The 23407-nt window shown below is 48.7% G+C and overlaps 1 protein-coding gene across 1 annotated transcript in view; it reads left to right on the top strand.

Annotated features, from left to right (window-relative positions):
• LOC147115538 (carboxypeptidase B-like) overlaps positions 1 to 13010 on the top strand; it is a 29947-nt gene extending 16937 nt beyond the window's left edge. The window contains exons 9-11 of the mRNA XM_085989849.1: positions 6130 to 6332; positions 8051 to 8135; positions 12622 to 13010. Of these exons, the coding sequence (XP_085845975.1) occupies positions 6130 to 6332; positions 8051 to 8135; positions 12622 to 12809 (476 nt within the window). The 3' untranslated portion in view covers positions 12810 to 13010. The remainder of the gene's footprint in view (positions 1 to 6129; positions 6333 to 8050; positions 8136 to 12621) is intronic.
• Positions 13011 to 23407: the final 10397 nt, after the last annotated feature.

Raw genomic sequence — 23407 nt, 5'->3', positions numbered from 1 at the left:
ACATTAACTCTGTTTCTCTCTTCACAGATGCTGCCTGACCTGCTGAGCATTCTCCAGCATTTTCTGTTTTTATTTCAGATATATGCCCTCTACCTTTTTGTAAGAATTTTTAAATCAGGATTAAGGGGGCAGAAATTCAACCTGAGCGGTAAAGCTAAACGGATGATATCGTTTCGGCCGCCTCTTATTCGCCCCGCTTGATAGTCAGTTCTATTGATGTCGATGGAACTGAATAACGGGCGGGGTGTATAACAGGCGGTCAATACAATATTGCTCGTTTTGTTCCACTGTCCAAGAAGAACTTCTATCCCTACGTACTTTGTCGATTTGAGCTAATCCTGTTTGACTATGAATACAATGCACCGAATATATTCAAAGGCGTTTTCCCGGGATTCCTGCACCTCTTCAGCCAAAGTTACAACGGTTGGAGATCCCCCACAGAAGTTCACCCCCATTTAGTGGAACTACATATTTAAGCAAAGACTAAAAAAAAATTCCCACTGTCATCCCATAAACAGAGTAAAAGCTGCGATCTCACCAGTGAAAATAACCAAGAGAGTGAAGAGACTGCAGGGGATCTCCTGAGCTGCCATTACTCCAGTGCATTCACTGGGAATAGGAGGTTTTTTGAGCTCTGTAACCATCATTACTGAAGTAAGCAAAGGAAAAGGCAGTAAAGAAATCTGGGAGTTAACATGTACATTATAACAACCATAATTCTGCTTATTACTTAGGAGAGAGCTAGTGCAACAGGAGAAAAAAACTGTAAAGAAAAAACATTATTATACCAGTAAACCTGGAAGGTGGAGTTGAGGTAGAAGATCAGCCATGGCCTTATTGAATGGCAGAGCAGGCTCGAAGGGCCGAATGGCCTCCTCCTGCTCCTATTTCTTATGTTCTTATGCTTACACTAATACTTCCCTTCCCTATCTAAGGATAAGGGGTAAGCCATTTAGGACTGAGATGAGGAGGAATTTCTTCACCCAGAGAGTGGTGAACCTGTGGAATTCTCTACCACAGAAGGCAGTGGAGGCCAATTCATTAAATATATTCAAGAAGGAGTTAGATATATTTCTTAAGGCTAAAGGGATCAAGGGATATGAGGAGAAAGCAGGGACAGGGTACTGAATTTGGATGATCAGCCATGATCTCATTAAATGGCAGAGCAGGCTCGAGGGGCCGAATGGCCTACACCTGCTCCTATCTTCTATGTTTCTATGTTTCAGCAGTGAATTACAGAGGTTTTGTGAAAAGGCAGGTTAATGTTTAAGGTATAACCCTTCAGAAAGGTTGTGGTATCTTGAGGTAGCCATAGATGGAGACAGACACAGGTTAACTCCTTAACATGGTTTAATCAACACTTGCACATAAAAGCTTCTGCCATGAGGCAGCAAAAACAAAGAGTACAACCAGTACAGATCAGACTTAACTCAGGAGAGCAATTGCCACAGCACCACCTGGTGGATCAGGTTACTCATAACCTCCCAGGTTACTACACTCCTCCCCCCTTAAGATTGCCGTATGCAATTCTTAAACAATAACCCTTACTAGGTACTACGTTTTAATTAACCAGTATGCTCTAACCATGGTTAACCCCTGACTAATTTAACAGGTTTGTATAAGTCTTTCTGGTTGCTTGCGAATCCTTTGTGAACGTCTTAATTCCACTTGTGGTGGATTCTCAGATTCATTCGCACTTGAGATTGGAGTAGTCTCTGATGTTGGTTTTACTCTGTCCCGCTGTGGCCTGGCAGTACCAGTGTCCACTGGCACCTTATAAGCCGTGCTGGGTCCTGGAACAGCCTCCTCTACTGCCCTTTGTTCCATCTGAGGCAGTTCTCCCTGCTGCCGGCTGAAAAGCTGATCCACATGCCGACAAACCCCTCGACCATCCCCTAGTAACACGGAGTACAACACAGGTCCTGTAATGTCCTGGATTAGTCCTGGTATCCATTTAGGTCCATAACCAAAGTTCCGGGTGTACACAGAGTCCCCTATGGCGAAATGGCGAGCTTTAGTATGTTTGTCATGGTACGCTTTTTGGTTTGTTTGTTTTGTCTCAACCTTGCTTTTGAGATCTGGGTGTATCAGGTCTAACGTGCACCGCAACTTTCTCCCCATCATCAACTCAGCCAGAGAAAGCCCCGTGGTAGCTTGGGGTGTTATACGATAACTAAACAAGGCTCTATTGAGCTTGGTCTCCAGGGTGTCACCTGAGCTCTTCCTCATGAGCTCCTTAAAAGTCTGCACGGCTCGCTCGGCTAACCCATTTGAGGCTGGGTGACATGGAGCCGAGGTAACATGTGTGATTCCATTCCTTACCATGAATTCTTTGCTCCCTTCACTACAAAACACTGTGCATTGTCGGATACAATCATTTCTGGAATACCATGTGTGCTGAAGCTGTTCCTGAGACAATTCAGTGTGGCATCAGTCGTTGCAGAGCTCACTGGATAAACGTCAATCCACTTTGAGTGAGCGTCAACCAGCACCAAAAACATTTTGCCCATAAAAGGTCCCGCATTGTCTATGTGAATTCTCCTCCAGGGTTTGCTGGGCCACTCCCAGGGATGGAGTGGTGCCCCGGCAGGTGCTTTCCTCTGTTCCTGACATATAGTGCATGACTTTACCTTTGACTCAATTTCAGCATCCAAGTTAGACCACCACAGGTAGCTCCTAGCCAGTCCTTTCATTCTAGTCATTCCTAGGTGCGATTGATGCAACTGTTCCATCAAAGTAGAGCGTCCCCGCTCTGGGACTATGATGCGTGCTCCCCATAGCACACATCCATCTTGGACACTGAGCTCGTGCTGTCTCTGTCTGTACGGCGCGAACTCCGGTCCCTCACGGTGATCTGGCCAGTCTTTCAACACATACTCACGGACCCTTGACAGAACAGGGTCCTTGGCTGTCCAGCCCTGGATTTGCGCTGAAGTCATCAGGGGACTGATTTCCTGATCCAGCATCAGGACGTGCTCCTCAGGGGAAGTACTGCGAGGAGATTTTGAGAGGGGCAGGCGGCTGAGAGCATCCGCGTTCCCATTTTCCTTGCCGGCTCTGTACGTGATCACATATTCATAGGCTCTTAGTATTACTGCCCATCTCATTATTCTCTATGATGCCATTTGAGGCACCGCTTTCATCTCATTCAGTAAGCTAATAAGAGGCTTGTGGTCAGTACGGATTACAAACTTCCTCCCATATATGTACTTATGGAATTTCTTTACTCCAAATATAATGGCCAACCCCTCTTTATCAAGCTGTGAATAGTTCTTTTCCGCAGCTGTGAGCGTGCGTGAAACAAACCCGATGGGCCTTTCCGCTCCATCTGGCATGCGGTGGGCCAACACTGCCCCCACTCCATAGGGTGATGCGTCACAGGACATTATCAGCTCCTTCTTCTCGTCGTAATGCACTAACACCCTGTTGGACTGAAGTAGCTCCTTTGACTGCTGAAACGCCTTCGCTTGCTCTGGCCCCCAACGCCATGGCTCCTCCTTTCTCAGCAGTTTGTGCAGGGGTGCCAGCAGCATCGATAAGTTTGGAAGAAACCGGTTATAATAATTCAGGAGCCCTAGATAGGCTTTCAGTTCAGTCACTGAGGTGGGTGCCGGTGCATCCTGCACTGCCCGCACTTTCCCTGGTAATGGATGGAGGCCTGTGGCATCCACCCGATGTCCCAGGAATGTAACTTCCTTCTCCATGAAACTACACTTACTCCGTTTCAGGCGTAGCCCCGCCTCTTCCAGCCGCTGTAGCACTTTGTCCAGTGTTTTTAAGTGATCCTGATCGTCACTTCCTGTTAGCAGAATATCATCTAAGTACACGGCCACCTTTGGAATGCCCTGCAGAATGCCCTTCATAGTCCGTTGGAATATTGCTGGGCTAGAACTGACACCAAATGGTAACCTGGCATACATGAACAGCCCCTTGTGCGTGTTCACCGTGACAAACTTTTTTGATTCTTCATCTAGCAATATCTGCTGATACGCATGACTCATGTCCAGTTTGCTGAATCTTTCTCCCCCAGCGAGCGATGTTAACATGTCCTCCATTCTCGGAATGGGGTACTGTTCCAGTGATGATACTCTGTTCACTGTTAACTTATAGTCACCACAAACCCTTACGATACCGTCGGGCTTCAATACCGGGACTATTGGTGCTGCCCAGTCTGAAAATTTCACTGGTTCTATTACTTTGTCCTTTAGCAGGCGATCTAGTTCCGCCTCAACCTTGGTTTTCATTGCAAAAGGTACCGACCTTGGTTTAAAGAAATGAGGCGTGGCATCACTGGCTACATGAATCTTGGCTGTGGCTCCCCTTAAGATGCCCAGTTCGTCCTTTAACACTAACTCATGCTTCATCAGCACTTCTTGCAGTGCCTCTGTACTGTCCTCCATTTTATTCATTGCCTGCCAGTCCACACTCAACTCACTGATCCACCCTCGCCCTAACAGGTTTGGCCCTGACCCTGCTACCACTACCACCGTAAGCTCTTTGGTGACTCCTTTGTGTTCCACTTGTACTTTGGCCACCCCCAAAATGTCCACCTTCTGTCCTGTGTAGGTTTTGAGACTAATGGGGCATGTACCTAGCTCTGGTACTTTTGCTTCCCCCCATAGCTTGGCGTACTCAGTCTGCGACATTATGGTTACACTACATCCGGTGTCAATCTCAAACTTTACTTGACCTCCGTTCACTATCAAATACTCAGTGAGAGGGGGTATGTTGGGCCTTGAAGTGTCTATACTGTATATAGTGAAAACCTCCTCACTAGACTCACTAGACTCTTCCTCTTGTATGTAATTTGCCCGCTTTGTGTACTTCTCCCTTCCCCCTTTAGCATGCTTTGCCCCTTTAGCACTGCTTCTCTCACTCACTGCCCTTTTACAGACTTTCTTTAAGTGCCCTATTTTTCCACAATTGTGGCACTTTGTCTTTGCAAACCTGCAGTCCTTTGCATAATGGCTCGTCCCGCCACATCGGTAGCAATCCCCAACCCCGACTGGTGGACTTTTCGCGCCAGCTTCCATCTTGAAAACAGCTCCTCCCACTGGTTTACTCCATTTCTCCTTGCTCATACTGTTTAAGTCCTTAATGTCCTTGTTAGCCATCTCCATGGCTTGTGCTTTTTTAAGTGCTGTCTCAAACGTTAATCCTTCTTCTGACAGCAACCTTTGCTGTATACTGTCGTCGTTAACTCCGCATACTAGTCTGTCCCTTAACATGACTCTGAGCGCATTTCCAAAATTGCAGTCCTGTGCGAGCTTCTGAAGCTCCTCCACATACTCAGTAACGCTTTCTTCCGGCCTCCTAATCCTCGAATTGAATTTCCATCTCTGTACTATTTCACTAGGTTTCGGATTGAAATGATTCTTTAGTAGACTCACCAACTCGTCAAAAGATTTTTCTCCTGGCCGCTCCGGGCTCAGCAGATTCCTCATCCGTGTATAGGTTTGCGCTCCCACACAACTCAGTAAAATGGCCCTTTTCTTTTCAGCACTGTCCACCCAGTTTGCCATAAAAAAATGGCCCAGTATTTCACAATACTCCTCCCAAGACTGCGACTTGCTGTCAAAAGGTGCCACGGAGCCTGCCGTTCCTGCCATCCTTGGAGTCCGGTCACTTCAGCCAAAAAATCAAACTCCGTTTCGACTCCCACGGCCTAGCCTCGTGCTTTTCCGACTAGTTTGCTAACCAACCCGAGCACCTCTTCCGAATACTCCAAAACACTTCCGTCCTTTATTCTCGTCGCCATATGTGGTATCTTGAGGTGGCCATAGATGGAGACAGACACAGGTTAACTCCTTAACATGGTTTAATCAACACTTGCACATAAAAGCTTCTGCCATGAGGCAGCAAAAACAAAGAGTACAACCAGTACAGATCAGACTTAACTCAGGAGAGCAATTGCCACAGCACCACCTGGTGGATAAGGTTACTCATAACCTCCCAGGTTACTACAAAGGTTTTGCTGGAAATGTTGACCTGTCTTTCTTCTCTTTACTGATGCTGACTGACCTGCTGTGTATTTCCAGTACTTTCTGTTTGTGTTAGGGCTATATTACAGAGTCGGGGTAAATTGGGACCATCATATGTACTGCTAACTGTCCCATTTGTGTCCTGCAGCTGTCGGTGCCTCCAGGAACCCGTGTTCTGAGACGTACTGTGGCCCTAAAATCGAATCTGAGAAGGAGGTCCAGGCTGTTGCAAACTTCATCCGTCTCCACAAGGAAAGCATCAAGGCTTACCTCACTATACACTCGTACTCTCAGATGTGTCTCTTCCCTTACTCCTACACCTACAATTTAGTGCCAAATCACAATGAACTGGTATGTGTCTTAGCACATTGGTACTTCACAGACTGTGCTATGTGTGCCAGTATTTAAGTATTTGAAACTTAGGCTTGTATTCTCCGAGTGACATTAGGCTCCAGTTGATGGTGGAGTGGTAGCTTCTCAGTTTGGGTGCACGTCTCCCTTTTCACAATGCATTCCACGCCACCACCTCCCCCGCCCCCCCCCCCGCCCCCAGTTATCAGGAAGATCTGAGGAGCAAAGATGCTTCCTCCCCATGCAGAAGGAGGACAAGCCAGATGCCCAGACACCTAGGGCTACGTTCATGCCCCACCTGGGAACAGGTGCTTGGTCAGCCAATGTGTAGCAAGGGGATAGGACATAAAGAGGGAAGGAAAAATCTTGCAAATGTCAGATAGGAAGTCAAGGAAAATGACTCATCTGATGGCTCAGCGGGGCAATGCGCCACTTGATGTGGTACTGAATCACTCAGGCCAGAAAGGTTTGAAATATAGTCCTTGGCCTCGACTGAGGCTCTTCCCCCTGGCTGGAGAGTCTAGAGCCAGGGGTAATAGTCTCAGGTTAAGGGGTCAGCCATTTAGGACTGAGATGAGGAGAAGTTTCTTCACTCAGGGGGTTGTGAATCTTTGAAATTCCCTACCCCAGAGGGCTGGGGATGATAAATTGTTGAGTATATTCATGACTGAGATCGATAGATTTTTGAACGCAAAGGGGAATCAAAGGATATGGGGGTAGGGCGGGAAAGTGAAGTTGATGTAGAAGATCAGCCATGACCTTATTGAATGGCGGAGCAGGCTCGAGGGACTGTATGGCCTACTCCTGCTCCTATTTCTAATGTTTTTATGAGTGAACTGGTCTCAGTCGGGGCATCGATTGGGGACTACAGTTGGCCTCAGTGTCTCTGGTCTTGACAGGGGAGGGAAATCAACCAGGAGTCCCATTCTTGGTCTCTATTCTACACCATATGTATCGCTACATTAAAGTAATGTGTTTTAATGTTGAGGGAGGGCAGGTTTGGTTGCGATGCCCCCACTGCTTGAGTTGTCTGCTAACATGCAATCTATCGGCTGCTAGATGGGAATAACCACTTGGTCAAGGTAACAAAATGGCGGCTGGAACTGTCGCCCAAGATGAGTCACAATCCTTCAGAACATGAGGGAAAAAAATAGGGGAGCAAATTGGGAACAAAAAGAATAAGGGAAAGCTAGTGTAATGGGGGAAAAAACTGTAAGAAGACCATTAGACTAAAGAAAATCTTTTTAAAAAATGCATATAAAAGTGGCATTTTGTGAACTTAACTCTAACATTGACTGCCAGCTAGGCTCACTGGTAGCAGTCTTGCCTTTGAGTCATTCATTTGTGGGTTCAAGCCCCATTCCAGGACTTGAACACATAATCCAGGCTGGTACTTCAGTGAAGTACCGCACTCTCGAGGAGCTCCTAGAGCTCCTACTTATCCGTCCAGCTGGATGTTAAAGATCCCACACGTGATGGTTTGACGATCACGTCACTGTGAGTTGGTCTAGATTACTGGGGCAATGCTGGGAATGTCCCTCATTCATGAGAAAGAAGGTCTTGGCACTGGTAATGGATGGACGTTTCTCTACTCACCACTTGAACTCATGTTTTGCTAAGGTCCTTATGAAGCAAACTTGGGACCTTTGTTTAGTGCTTGATTACTTTAGAAATGACAAGTGCAAATAACCATTTCCTGTTGGTGTTCTGTGTTCCAGAATAAACTTGCTGAAGAGGCAATTAGCACTCTGGCCAGCCTGTATGGAACACGATACACCTATGGTCCTGGAGCTACCACCATATGTAAGCCTTTCTTTCTATGTTTATTCACCATTTTGAACAAGCAGATAAAACATTAATAACATTTATATAAATGAATGGTTGCTTTCAACCGCCTAGGCCCCACAGTCTGGAATTTCCACCCTAAACCCCTCCTTCTCCTCCTTTAACGCACTATTTAAAACCCACCTCTATGAGCAAGCTTTTGGTCACGCGTCCCGATATCTCCTTCTTTGGCTCGGTGTCCATTTTTGTCCAATTACACCCCCGTGAAGCGCCTTAAGACATTTATTTACATTAAAGGAGGCGCCTAAATACAAGATGTTGCTGCTAACAGGAAATGTTGGAAATACACAGCAGGGCAGCCAGTATCTGAGATAGGTACGATAGCAAAATACTGCGGATGTTGGAAATCCGAAATAACAACAGAAAATGCTGGAAAAACTTAGCAGGTCAGGCAACATCCGTGGAGAGAAATTTGAGTTGACGTTTCGGGTCGAACCCTTCTTCAAAACTGTTCCACGGAAGCTCAACGTAAACTTGAGGAACAGCACCTCATCTCCCGATTAGGCACTCTGCAGCCTTCCGGACTCAATATCGAGTTCAACAATTTCAGATCATAACCTCGGCCCCTATTTCATTTTTTCTTGTAATTTTTCCACTCCTTTCCCCCCCCCCCTTTCCTTTTGTTTCTCTCTCACACCTGGCAGCTATCTCTTGCCCTGCCAGTACACTTTACACCTAATCTCAGCCTATTACCATCTCGTCTAGCTTCTAATACCTTTTATTGTCTCTTTTACTTCTTTTGTTTCTTTTATTCTTTTGTCCGATCGCAGCCCTGCCTCCGATCTATCTTCTTTTCTTTCCAGTTTTGAAGAAGGGTTCGACCCGAAACGTCAACTCAAATTTCTCTCCACGGATGTTGCCTGACCTGCTGAGTTTTTCAAGCATTTTCTGTTGTTATTTCTGAGATAGGTAAATAGGTTCATGCTTCGAGGGAGATCCTTCACCAGAGGAGATAGAACATCTTCAAAAGTGGCATGCCAGGAAGAGAAGTGACAGTGAATCAGACAGTAAAAAGTCCCAAATAACAACAGAAAATGCTGGAAATACTCAGCAGGCCAGGCAGCATCCGTGGAGAGAGAAACAGAGCTAACGTTTCAGACCTAAAACATTAACGCTTTGGGGGAGAAATTTGGTATCGCCCCATTTGGGGCGCAATTATCGGCCGGGCGCAAAGATTAGCGCCTGGCGCTAATTATCGCCTCCGACTGCAAACTTGGCTTTTATCGCCCCTGGAGGTGATTGGAGCGCTAAATCAGGTGCTTCACATCTGTCTTAAGGCGCAAAGGCCAAGGAGCGAGGCGCTACCTCACAGCGCTGGCGAAGCTCATGTGATGTCAGACAGCAATGGAACACAGACACACTGGTGCCGGCCAGTTCTTAAAGGGGAGCTCTGATGAATGGTCATCGACCTGAAACGTTAACTCTGTTTCTCTCTTCACAGATGCTGCTTGACTTGCTGAGTTTCTCCAGCATTTTCTGTTTTTATCTTAAAGGAGAGGGTTTATCTTGGTCTCCATCTACACCCTGCTCATTGCAGCCTTGAGTCTCGGCCTGGAGAGACCTGTACATCAACTCTGCTGGAAAGAACAATGGAGAGACCATGGGAAAGAGCTCAGATTGCAGCCCCCACAGTCTCTTCTAAATACTGTAGATACAAGGAAGAGCAAATCAAAATGAACCTGCAAAGTGCTGCTCAGTATGCAAAACTCCTTCACACAATGTAGAATTTCTCCAGAAGTCTCTCTCTCTCAGAATGCATGGTGCAAAAATGTCACCAACAAAAAAAGGCAGGAAGCGGTCGCCTTTAAATAGCGCTCCCCCAGTCCCTTCTCGACTGCAAAACGCTCCCCTCAACCTGTTGTTGCTAACGGCAGGCGTTAAGGCAGGGGGCGCCACTCAATTTCCAGTCCGGGGCGTTGCGCACTCGACTGACGTCACGATCTGCCGGTGCAGGAGATCGTGGCGGTAGTATTTAGTGCCGCCGCAAAATGTCCGGTCAATTTCGCGAGAGGCGCAGATATCGCCGCGCCCGGGCGCTAGTTGGTTTGCGCCCCACTTAGCGCCCTCTTAAAGCGCTAGCGGGTGGCGCTACCAACTGAATTTTCCCCCCTTTCTCTCTTCATGGATGCTGCCTGGCCTGCTGAGTATTTCCAGCATTTTCTGTTGTTATTTCAGATTTCCAGCATCCACAGTATTTTGCTATAGTAAAAAGTCCCACTCGTCTATTACCCTGTGTTTTCGCTGACGTACATTAGCTCCCTATCCCCATCTTCAAATCCTTCCACAGCCTCATCGCACCCTATCGCTGCAACCTCCTCCAGCCTAATATCCAATCCTGCACACTTTGATCCCCTGACTCTGGCCATTTGTGCAGCCTCTTTCTTTCACCCTACCACTGGTGTCAGAGCTTTAAGCTGCCTCGACCCTACTCTCTGGAACCCCCCGCCTAAATCTACCCACTTTTCTACTTGCCCCTCCTCCGTTAAAACCCCCAGCTTTCTGTCCAAGCTGCCAGTCACCCATCCTAATCTCTCCCTCCACCGCTCAGCTTCCGTTTCCCTATCTATCCTGATAGTGAAGTGCTCTTGTTTACACATCGAAGGTGCTATAGAAATACAAGTTGTTGTTGTCGTAGAGATACATCGAACAAGTAGAAATGCAAGAAATCTCCAATGAAATGAGTTCTGAGTCCCAGCCTTACCTGCCAATTGTGCCATTCTAATTAGAATAGGCCAACATTAAACAGCAGTGTTAGACGGAACTCTTAAGCCAGCATGAATCAGCTGTTTTTTGGTGTCTAATGCTCACAATCCATCTTTGCCCCTACCCCCCTCACCCCGCCCCACCCATCCCCCCTGCCCCGAGCAGGAGGCCCGGGGCATTTTAACTCCCAGGCCTCATTTGAATGTCTCGACGTGGACTCGTGCCTGAACCTGGTGGGGACAATGTCAACACCGGCAGAGGTCAGGCCGCCACCAGGGAACCATGGAAACGGTCCCCAGCGACGTAAGTGAGGAAGGGGGTGGGATGGGTATAGGTCGTGATTTGGAGCGAGGGTAGGGAAAGCATAGGGCAGGGGAGGTCCAAGGCATCCCTGTGCTCGTTGAACTACATTGGCTCCCAGTTAAGCAGCGCCTTGATTTCAAAATTCTCATCCTTGTTTTCAAATCCCTCCATGGCCTCACCCCTCCCTAACTCTGTAATCTCCTCCGGCCCCACAACCCGCCCCCCGAGGTATTGGCGCTCCTCTAATTCTGCCTTTTTCAGCATCCCTGATTATAATCACGCAACCATTGGTGGCCGTGCCTTCTGTTGCCTCTGCCCTAAGCTCTGGACCACCCTGCCTAAACCTCTCCGCCTCGCTACCTCTCTCCCCTCCTTTAAGACACTCCTTAAAACCTACCTCTTTGACCAAGTTTTTGGTCACCTGCCCTAATTTCTCCTTGCGTGGCTCGGTGTCAATTTTTTTATAGAAACATAGAAGATAGGAGCAGGAGTAGGCCATTCGGCCCTTCGAGCCTGCTCCGCCATTCAACGAGATCATGGCTGATCATCCAAACCCTAGCACCCAGTCCCTACACCGACAGCCATCCCACCCAAGCCCTATCCCCGTAACCCCACGTATTTAATCCCCCCTAACACTAAGGGTCAATTTTTATCATGGCCAATCAACCTAACCCGCACATCTTTGGACTGTGGGAGGAAACCGGAGCACCCGGAGAAAACCCATGCAAACACGGGGAGAATGTGCAAACTCCTAATATGTTTTTTAATACTCCTGTGAAGCGCCTTGGGACGTTTTACTACATTAAAGGTGCTATATAAATACAAGTTGTTGTTGTTGGATTCTTGTAGGCCAGGAGAAGCACTTTTCCCACCTGGCTCTCAAGAAACCTTTAAAAAATAATAAAAACACTTGCCTTGGCCTCCTGTGGCAGGATGCTGCCTACCGACAGCTTTCACTGGCAGACCTGTCCATGCAGGCCATGGTCGGGTTGCCATTAAAATGGCGGAGTCGCGTCCCAGTGACGTCTCCAGGACATGACTTTGCCGTGTTAATTAGGCCACTGATCCTCCGGGGCGGCCTGCCTTCCCGTGCCTGATTTCAGGTAAGTCAGGATGAAGTGGGAGGCAGTAGGGGAGAAAATACATCAGGAACGCAGCACATACTCCCCCCACCCCCGCCCCCCGCCGCCATCTTAACCTCCCAGCCACACCATTCCCACCCGGCGGGAGCGGGGGTGGGGGTTTAAAATACCCCCTTTGTTCCCACCTGACACATTAACCTAACTTTGCACTTATTAGGCTGCCGATTAACCCGGTGTCCATTTCAAGCAATTTCTGCTTTCAACTTGAGGATTTAGTCCATCTGCACAGGGGATGCAAACTTACCCGATGGGAGTCATCTCAGTGCTAATATTTTATGCGTTGTCTTTCTGTGCAGATCTTGCAGCTGGAGGTTCAGATGATTGGGCCTATGATCTGGGGATTAAGTATTCCTTCACCTTTGAACTCCGTGACACTGGCAGATATGGCTTCCTGTTGCCCGAATCTCAAATCAAGCCAACATGTGAAGAAACCATGTTGGCCATTAAGCACATAGCCAACCATGTCACCAACAATTTGTATTGAAATAAATATGTGTAAAACATATTAAAATAAAGACATTTGACAATCCGTAGTCTATTATTATCACTATGAAGAGAGCAGTGAAGGGCGATATTAATCTTTTCAGGACTACAGTAGCATTTTGCACCATGACCGAACTACACCAAAGGTTATATTTTTGTCGTATGAACATGCAGAAATCCTATGGAGACTTAAACCCTTTTATGAATATTCAACATTTAATTTGCATACTATTATCATAGAATGATAGAGTCATACAGCACAGAAGGAGCTCATTCAGCCCATCCTGTCCGTACTGGCTCTTTGAAAGAGATATTCAATTAGTCCCACTCCCTTGCTCTTTCCCCGTAGCCCTGCAAATTTTTCCTTTTCTAGTATATATCCAAGTCCCTTTGAACAGTTACAATTGAATCTGCTTCGACCGGCTTTTCAGGCAGTGCATTCCAGATTGTAACAACTCGACGCGTAAAAATAAAGTCTCCTCATCTCTCTCCTGGTTCTTTTGCCAACTATCTTAAATCTGTGCCCTCTGGTTACCGACCCGCCTGCAAAAAATTCAGGTTTATAGAAGATAGGTGTTAATTCTCTGTAAATTCTCTGTAAAACTTTTCATCTTATGAAGATGGCTGATCAGGTGAGGGAAATATTACAGCAAATGTTCCTCTGCCCCACTCCCAAGTAGCATCTAAAAAAACACAGTAGCTGCAACGTTGAGAAAAAATTGGGTGCTCACCCGCCCCACCCTGATCCCTGTCTCCGTCCCCGGGCCCCATTCAGAATAGCATTGTGCCCAAGCTTCCTCTATCATTTTTTTTTGGTGTCTGCACTTGACAAAGCAAACAAGCAAAGAATCTGCTTTAAGAAAGGTCATCGACCTGAAACGAGGGGCAGGATTTTCATTCAGGAGTCGGGTTGGAGGCGGGACTACAACTTTCGGGGTTGTAGTCCCGCCTCCATCGAGATGCGGCCAATCCATGCAATTTTAACTTGATTGACCTTGTTGAGCCAGCCCAGCGGGCTCAGCAGGCCAATTAAGGGCCACCCAGCAACAGGGGACGTCACAGACTGAAATTTCATCTGTCAAGAGGTTTTGACTGATGAACTATCAGTGTTTGAAAGCTGTTTGAAGCTGTCAAACACTGACAGTCTTACTTCTAACCTGAGTCCTTCTCCACAGACTCAGTTAGAAATCTCTCCTGCACAGAAAGCTGCAGGCTCACTTTTGACAGTTCGCAGCCATTCTGCTTTCTGTGCCGGTGAGATGAGGGACTCCCGGGACCTAAAGGAAGGAAGGCTGAAAAGGTAATAAAAAGTCATTTAAACTTCCTTAATCACTTTAGACACACCAAACACACTTACCTTTGCACTCATGCACACATCACTCACCTGAACACCAACATCTCGACCCCTCCAAGTCCTTCAACCCGACGGCCCGCCTCCTCTAACTTGGCGTTGTTTGGAGCCGTCGGGAATCCCACACTTCAACCTTAAAAATAGGGATTAGGCTAAAAACTTCCTGTTAGCTACCTGTTAACAGGCAGTTAATTGACACTAATCCCTTCCCGCCTCGGGTAGGCGGGTCCCAATGCGGGGCGGGTACCCGCCTCCTTTGAAACTGGCACGGAGGCGGGTTTGGGTGCGGGATGGGGTCGGGACCCCTGATTTCAGGATTTTAACCCCCCACACGCCTCCAATCCCGACTCCACGGCCCAATGAAAATCCTGCCCGTTAACTCTATTTCTCTCTCCACAGGTGCTTTCTGACCTGCTGAGTGTTTTTATTTCAGATTTCCAGCATCAGCAGTATTTTGCTTTTCTTTTAAGGCATGTTGGTTAAAATAGCGGACAGATGAATGTTGACTATTTGTCCACTGTTATCACCAGCAGCCATTTTTAGCCTAATATCCTTAGTCTACATCAGTCATCTGCTTCTCTCTCTGCTAAGAACGCTCAGTGTTGTTGTTGGTGTGCAGCACTGCTCTGGCTTGGTCACAACAAATAAAGAAAATACATGCCACCAACATTTAATTTTAAAAGTTCTCTGTGTACATGTGTTACCATGTTCTCCTTCTTAGGCAGTCCCTCGGAACCGAAGATGACTTGCTTCCACATTAAAAATGAGTTTGCAGGTGACTGATGAGTCCAATGCGGGACCTACAGTCTCTGTCACAGGTGGGGCAGACGGTGGTTGAAGGGGCGGGTGGGTGGGGTGCTTGGGTTGACGTGCGCTCCTTGCGCTGCCTGCGCTTGGCTTCCGACGAAGAGACTCGAGCTGTTTGGCGCCTTTCCAGATGCTTCTCCTCCACTTTGTGCGGTCTTGGGCCAGGGATTCCCAGGTGTCGGTGGGGATGTTACACTTTTTCAAGGAGGCTTTGAGGGTGTCCTTGAAGCGTTTCCTCTGCCCACCTGGGGCTCTCTTGCCGTGCCGGAGCTCCGAGTAGAGCACTTGTTTTGGGAGTCTTGTATCGGGCATGCGGATAATGTGACCCGTCCATCGGAACTGATCGAGCGTGGTCAAAGCTTTGATGCTGGGGATGTTGGCCTGAGCGAGAACACTGACGTCGGTGCGCCTATCCTGCCAATGGATTTGCAGGATCTTGCGGAGGGAGCGTTGGTGGTACCTCTCCAGTGCTTTGAGGTGCCTGCTGTACATGGTCCATGTCTCTGAGGCATACAGCAGGGCGGGTATTACTACTGTTCTGTAGACCATGAGCTTAGTGCCGGGTTTGAGGTCCTGGTCTTCAAACACTCTCTTCCTCAGGCGACCGAAGGCTGCACTGGCACACTGAAGGCGGTGATGGACTTCGTCATCGACGTCTGCCTTTGTTAATCCTGTGCTCGCTGACCTACATTTGCTCTCAGTCCAGCAAAGCCACAATTTTAAAATTTGCATCCTTGTGTTCCCTCCATGGCCTCGCCCCTCCGTATCCCTGTAACCCCCTCCAGCCCTACAACCCCGCCAAGATATCTGCGCTCCTCCAATTCTGGCCTCTTGTGCATCCACTATTTCCTTCGCCCCACCATTGGCGGCCATGCCTTCAGCTGCCCAGGCCCTAAGCTCTTGGATGGGCAAATGCTGGCCTTGCCAGCGATGCCCACATCCCATAAATGAATTTTAAAAAAATTCCCTCCTGAAACCTCGCTGCCTCTCTACCTCTCTCTCCTCCTTTAAGCCGCTCCTTAAAACCTACCTTTTTGACCAAGCTTTTGGTCACCTGTTCTACTATCTCTTTATGTGTCAAATTTTTCTGATAACGATCCTGTAAAATACCGTGTGACATTTTTGCCACATTAAAGGCGCTATATAAATGCAAGTTATTGTTGTGGTGGTCAACAGCAATTTACATTTACATAAGGATAACATTCGCTAAACTCTAGCGCACTAACATAGCCTCACAGTCAGGCCTCAGAGATCACTAAATCAATGTCAAGAAAATCACGGGCAGTGCCCAATGATCTCGCAGTCCCCACCAGCTGTGTGCAAGACCTTCCCATCAGTTTGGGCGTCTTGCAAAATTCACACCACAGCGCTTTTAATGTAGTAAACGTCCTCAGGTCCTTTACAAAGGAGAAGAAAAAGGGAGGGAGAGTGGAAGCAATAACTTGAAGAATTATGGGAGATAATCAAAGAGACAGGTTTGGAGGAGTCAGGGGGGGGAGACAGGTAGCAAAGTGGAGGGGTTTAGGGAGAAGGTTCCAGGGCTAAGTTGGCTGAAGGTTCTGCCACGGATGATGGAGAGAGGAGAGGTGCACATAACTCCGAGTTGGTCAATACTTCTAGTGAAATCACACACCAGGAATGAGAGACTTCAGTTATGTGGAGAGACTAGAGAAGCTGGGATTGTTCTCCTCAGAGCAGAGAAGGTTAAGCGATATTTAATAGAGGTGTTCAAAATTATGAGGGGTTTTGATATTGTAAATAGGGAGAAACGGTCTCCACTGGCAGCACGGTGGCATAGTGGTTAGCACTGTTGCCTCACAGCGCCAGGGACCCGGGTTCGAATCCGGCCTCGGGCGACTGTCTGTGTGGAGTTTGCACATTCTCCCCGTGTTTGCGTGGGTTTCCTCCGGGTGCTCCGGTTTCCTCCCACAGTCCAAAGATGTGCGGGTTAGGTTGATTGGCTATGATAAATTGACCCTTAGTGTTAGGGGGATTAAATACGTGGGGTTACGGTGATAGGGTGGGATATGTGTTGGTGTAGGGGTTACGGGGATCGGGTGGGATATGCGTCGGTGCAGGCTCGATGGGCCGAAATGGCCTCTATCTGCACTGTGGTGATTTTGTGATTCTGTGAAGGCTCGGTAACCAGAGGATACAGATTTAAAGTAATTGGCAAAAGAACCAGGAGAGAGATGAGAAGATTTTTTTTAACGCAGCGAGTTGTTATGATCTGGAATGCGCTGCTTGAAAGGGCGGTGGAAGCAGATTCAATAGTAACTTTCAAAAGGGAATTGGATAAATATTTGAAGAGGCAAAATTTGCAGGGCTATGGGGAAAGAGCAGGGGCGAGGGACTAATTGGAGGGCTCTTTCAAAGAGCCGGCACAGGCACCATGGGCTAAATGGCCTCCTCCTGTGCTGTATGATTCTATGATTCTTTGGAAGCTTTTTAAGATTTCATTAGAAATACTGAACTGAAGAAAATCTCCACAAATGCATTTACAATGTCATTACATTGGGGGAATCCTTATTCTCTTAAATTCCTCGGAGTCCACATCACGGAAGACCTCTCCTGGTCCCTCAATACCTCCTCTCTGGTGAAGGCCCAGCAGCGCCTATATTTCCTAAGGAGGCTGAAGGGATGTAACCTGTCACCCCTGATCCTCTCTAACTTTTATCGCTGCACAATAGAGAGCATCCTGACGAACTGTATCACAGTATGGTATAGCAGCTGTAGCTACTATGACCGGAAAGCCCTGCAGCGGGTAGTCAAAACTGCCCAACGCATTACCGGCACCCGGCTACTGACCATAGAGCGCATATACCAGAAACGCTGTTTACGGAGGTCACGGTCCATCATCAAAGACCCTACCCACCCCAGCCACAGTCTGTTCGCCCTCCTGCCATCTGGGAGACGCTACAGATGCATTCGCACCCGTACGACCAGATTTAGGAACAGCTTCTTTCCCAGGGCTGTCATCCTACTGAACTCCACAAATAAACTCTAAAGCCTGCACATCTGCCAATGCACTTTATTATGGTTATGTTTATGTTAATGTATTACAAGCCAAATGTATGTTGAATGTTTAAATGTCTTAATCTAAATGTACACTCTCAGGAGCCGCAAGCCTACATTTCGTTGTACTGCACTTGTGCACTAACAATGACAATAAAGTTGATTATGATTATGATTATGACAGGAGAAGGGAAACATTAAAAACGACTTTTTCATGTGGTACACAGATAAAAGCTGTTTTACTTTGCCTTTATCACTGCATCTTTTCAACTTGACTTCAACTGCCCAAAGAGACACAACTGTCATAGCCCATCATCTCATTGTCTGCCAAGGTGTGGAGACTGCTAACGTTTTGTTTCTTGGCTGCTTCCGAAAGAAATGGCTTCACATCAAAGAGGTTCTAAATATTCCACTTCTAGCAGCTGGTCTTCAGTTCAGGGAGGATCTGTGAGTTCTGGAAGTTTAAGAAATCTACGTACAGCATCTTACCTCGAAAAAGACGTTTCGAGGTTGGGGACTGTGTGTGATGAAATATATTCCATTCATCACTGCCTGTTTTCTGTGTCTTGTAACTGCCTGCTTTCTGTGTCTTTTCCCTTCCCCCAGTCCTCATGTATTATGTATTGGAATGTGCTGGAACTGGTTGTGTGCAGGGCTCCGCCCATACCTGGCTCCTTTGTAATCTAACTTCAGTCGGGCATCAGCCTCCTGAAGGTAGACATCTCTCTATTTTACGTGTTATGTTCTGAGTTAATAAAAGCCTTACTTTTGTTCTGCTAACTTCGAGTCTCGGAATAATTGAGGCACATCAATTTTATTAACTCAATTTTCAACACTATGGATCAACTCCTGAAACCCGAACGTTTGGATTTGGATCAACATGCTCCGGACGCATCAGCACGCTTCGGACACTGGTTTGACTGTATGGAATTCTTCCTGGACAATTCCGCAGCCGTCAAAGACGTTACGGACACTGCGAAGATGAGACTCGGAATGCTACGGAATTGGGTAAGCCACCGGGTTTACCCCCTCATCCAAGACGCCGATACGTACCTGGCCGCCTGCAACACCTTAAAGGCGCATTACCAGCAGCCTACGAATGAGGTGTATGCTAGGCATCTACTCGCTACTCGCGCACAGCGACCTGGGGAATCGGTGGAGGAGTTCCTAAGCATCCTGAAAAAGCTTGGCAAGGACTGTAAGTGCCGAGATGTAAAAGCCGCAGTGTACACCGACGAGCTTGTTCACGATGCCTTTATCACAGGCCTCAGCTCCACTCACATCCGGCAAAGATTGCTGGAAAAAACGGAGTTGGACCTGAAACAGGCTGCGGACACCGCGCGGTCCCTGGAGATGGCCCAGAGAAACTCGGACGCCTACTCTTCAGCCCGCGCCGCCCACGCCGCCACGTGTGCGCCGAGGGCGCCGCCATCTTGGAAGGCATCTTCCCCGCCCGGCAGCCCGACACCGGCGAGGCCCAGCTCTCCCCCCAGAAGCCCTACGACAGCCGCGAAGCGTCAAGGACCCAACTGCTACTTCTGCGGGCAGCCAAAGCACACCAGAAACCTGTGCCCGGCGAAAGGCACCACCTGCTTTAAGTGCGGTAAGAAGGGGCACTTCGGGAAGGTGTGCAGAGGGAACCCCGCCGGAAAACCAACCGCCGGAAAACCCGCCACCGCCGCGTGTGCGCCGTGGGAGCGGCCATCTTGGACGCCATCTTGCCCGACCTCGTGGGGTCTGCCATCTTATGAGCAGACAGCGTGGACGCCATCTTGTCTCGATCAGGGCCCTACAGTGGCATCGGTCACAGTGGACCAGACCAGGCCGCATCCGCTATCCAAATCAATGGTGGACATCGAGGTAAATGGGTGCCGGGTTAAATGCTTAATTGACAGTGGAAGCACGGAGAGTTTTATCCACCCTGAACTGGCACAACAACTCTCCCTAAAGGTGGTCCCTGCTCAGGGTACCATCTCTATGGCCGATAAAACCCAGACATCGACCATTCTGGGTTACTGCACGGTACAATTGTGCGTTAACGGAACTGTGTATGATAATTTTAAAGTATTAATCATGAAGAATCTATGTGCGAGCGTGATCTTGGGTTTGGATTTCCAGTGCAACCACCAAAGCATCACGCTCAAGTACGGTGGGTCCCAGCCGCCCCTCACAGTGTGCGGTCTGGCTACCCTGAAGGTAAAGCCGCCTTCGCTATTCGCGAACCTTACCCCTAACTGCCGGCCAATAGCGACCAAAAGCAGGAGGTACAGCTGGGAGGACAGGCGGTTTATCGCGACCGAGGTAGACAGGCTCCTGAAAGAGCGCATTATTGAACACAGCAACAGCCCGTGGCGCGCCCAAGTGGTAGTGGTAAGGAGTAGCGAGAAGAAACGGATGGTGATCGACTATAGCCAAACGATCAACAGGTACACCCAACTAGACGCCTACCCGCTACCCCGCATATCAGAAATGGTGAACCAAATCGCCCAATACCGGGTGTTCTCCACCATCGACCTCAAGTCAGCGTACCACCAGCTCCCTATCAGACCAGAGGACCGCCCGTACACCGCCTTCGAGGCGAACGGACGCCTCTACCAATTCCTCAGAGTCCCCTTTGGGGTGACGAACGGGGTCTCGGTCTTTCAGAGGGAGATGGATCGCATGGTCGATGACCACCACTTGCAGGCAACCTTCCCCTACCTCGACAACATCACCATCTGCGGTCACAACCAGCAGGATCACGACTCGAACCTCGAGAGGTTCCTGAAAACCGCACAAAAACTCAACCTCACCTATAACGAGGACAAGTGCGTTTTCAACACCACGCGCCTCTGCATACTGGGCAGCGTGGTGGAGAATGGGGAAATCGGACCAAACCCCGACCGATTGCGCCCCCTGCGGGAGCTGCCCCTGCCCAACACTCCCAAAGCCCTGAAAAGGTGCCTGGGGTTATTTTCTTACTATTCCCAATGGGTCCCCAACTACTCCGACAAAGCCCGCCCCCTCTTGAAAGCATCCTCTTTTCCGCTCTCTGCTGAGGCCCACGCCGCCTTCAAAAGCATTAAGCAGGATATTGAGCGGGCCACGCTACAGGCAGTGGACAAGAACACTCCATTTCAAGTGGAAAGTGATGCGTCCGACTTCGCCTTGGCGGCCACCCTCAACCAGGCGGGGCGGCCCGTAGCTTTCTTCTCGAGGACCCTCCAAGGCCCCGAGATCAGACACTCCTCCGTGGAAAAGGAGGCCCAAGCCATCGTGGAGGCAGTGCGCCACTGGCGCCACTACCTAGCCGGCAAACGCTTCACCCTACTTACCGACCAGCGATCGGTAGCGTTTATGTTCAACAATAAACAGAGGGGGAAGATTAAAAATGATAAGATTCTTAGGTGGCGGATCGAGCTCTCCACTTTCGAGTACGACATCATTTACCGGCCAGGGGCCCTTAACGAATCCCCTGACGCCCTCTCACGAGGGATGTGTGCCAGCGCCACCGAGAATCGGCTACAGACCCTCCACAACGACCTCTGCCACCCAGGGGTCACGCGGCTGTTCCACTTCATAAAGTCCCGTAACTTACCCTACTCGATTGAGGAAGTTCGGTCTCTGACCAGGAACTGCCGCACTTGCGCCGAGTGCAAGCCTCGGTTCTACCGCCCAGATAGAGCCCACTTAATCAAAGCTACACGGCCCTTCGAGCGGCTCAGCTTAGATTTCAAGGGCCCCCTCCCGTCCGTCGACCGCAATGTTTACTTCCTGAACATTGTGGACGAATACTCCCGTTTCCCATTCGCCTTCCCCTGCCCAGACATGACCAGCGCCACGGTCATTAAATGCCTCAACAGCCTGTTCTGCGTGTTCGGTATGCCGAGCTATATCCACACGGATAGGGGGGCGTCCTTCATGAGTGAAGAGCTACGCCAGTACATGCTGTCCAAGGGGATCGCCACGAGCCGTACCACCAGCTACAACCCCCGGGGTAACGGCCAGGTGGAGCGAGAGAACGGGACAGTGTGGAAAGCAGTCACTCTAGCTCTAAGGACCAAGGGCCTCCCTATCTCCCGCTGGCAGGAAGTCCTCTCGGATGTGCTCCATTCGATACGGTCGCTATTGTGTACGGCCACTAATGCCACGCCTCATGAACGAATGTTTGTCTTTCCTCGGAAATCCACCTCAGGCGTATCCATGCCGTCATGGCTCTCCACCCCAGGTCCGGTACTCGTGCGAAGGCATGTGAGGGGCCACAAGACGGACCCTCTCGTGGAGCCAGTACACCTACTCCACGCCAACCCCCAATACGCATATGTCCGGCACGCCGACGGAAGGGAGGACACCGTGTCCATAAAAGACGTCGCCCCAGCCGGCATCGACAACAACCACGGCAATAGCAGCGACGACGATCACAGCAACCCTTACCCACCCACTATTCTTTCATCACCCCCGGAAGAACATCGACCAACGGCACCCCCACCAACTACCCCTTCAACAACCCCGGCGGCACCCCCGGCAGAGACCCAGGAGGCTACCGGGGACAACCAGCCGACACCCGCGGCACCACAACAGCCACGTCGGTCGCAGAGGACTATCAAACCCCCGAACAGACTAAATCTATAGAAGGGGTGAATGTGATGAAATATATTCCATTCATCACTGCCTGTTTTCTGTGCCTTGTAACTGCCTGCTTTCTGTGTCTTTTCCCTTCCCCCAGTCCTCATGTATTATGTATTGGAATGTGCTGGAACTGGTTGTGTGCAGGGCTCCTCCCATACCTGGCTCCTTTGTAATCTAACTTCAGTCGGGCATCAGCCTCCTGAAAGTAGACATCTCTCTATTTTACGTGTTATGTTCTGAGTTAATAAAAGCCTTACTTTTGTTCTGCTAACTTCGAGTCTCGGAATAATTGAGGCACATCACTGTGTACCAGGAATAGATGAGACTCAGCTGCTTCATTGCAATGAACTATTACATTCTATGAAGCTGTAAAAAGACAGCTTTCCAAAAATGATATATTAGCTCCTCCTGGACTGAATCCCAAATCTTTTATATAAGGGGTCCCGATTTTAACTGTTTGCCAGTTTTCAGCGAATGAGTTTTGGTGTCAGTCCATTCGTGTCCCTACATTACAACAGTGACTACACTTCAAAAGTTGGCTGTAAAACTCTTTGGCACATCCTAAACTCGTGAAAGGTGCTTTATAAATGCAAGTTTTCTTTCTTTCTCTCTCTCTCTTTCTTACTCTCTCTCTCTTTCTTTCTCTTTCTTACTCTCTCTCTCTCTTTCTTACTCTCTCTCTTTTTCTTTCTTTCTGTCTGTCTTTCCTTTTTTATCTCACTCAATGCAGCAAAAACAGAAGCCCGGAGTATTCTAACTCCCAGGCCAAGTTTAAATCCTGCCAGCCCACTCCCCATCCGTTCCGGGAGGGGAGTCAG

The sequence above is a fragment of the Somniosus microcephalus genome, chromosome 6 (assembly GCF_052327205.1).
Source record: "Somniosus microcephalus isolate GS21.2 chromosome 6, FLI_Smic_1.0, whole genome shotgun sequence".
Lineage (NCBI taxonomy): Eukaryota > Metazoa > Chordata > Chondrichthyes > Squaliformes > Somniosidae > Somniosus > Somniosus microcephalus.
The sequence above is the reverse complement of the archived record's forward strand: the minus strand, read 5'-3'. Positions and strand labels throughout refer to the sequence as shown.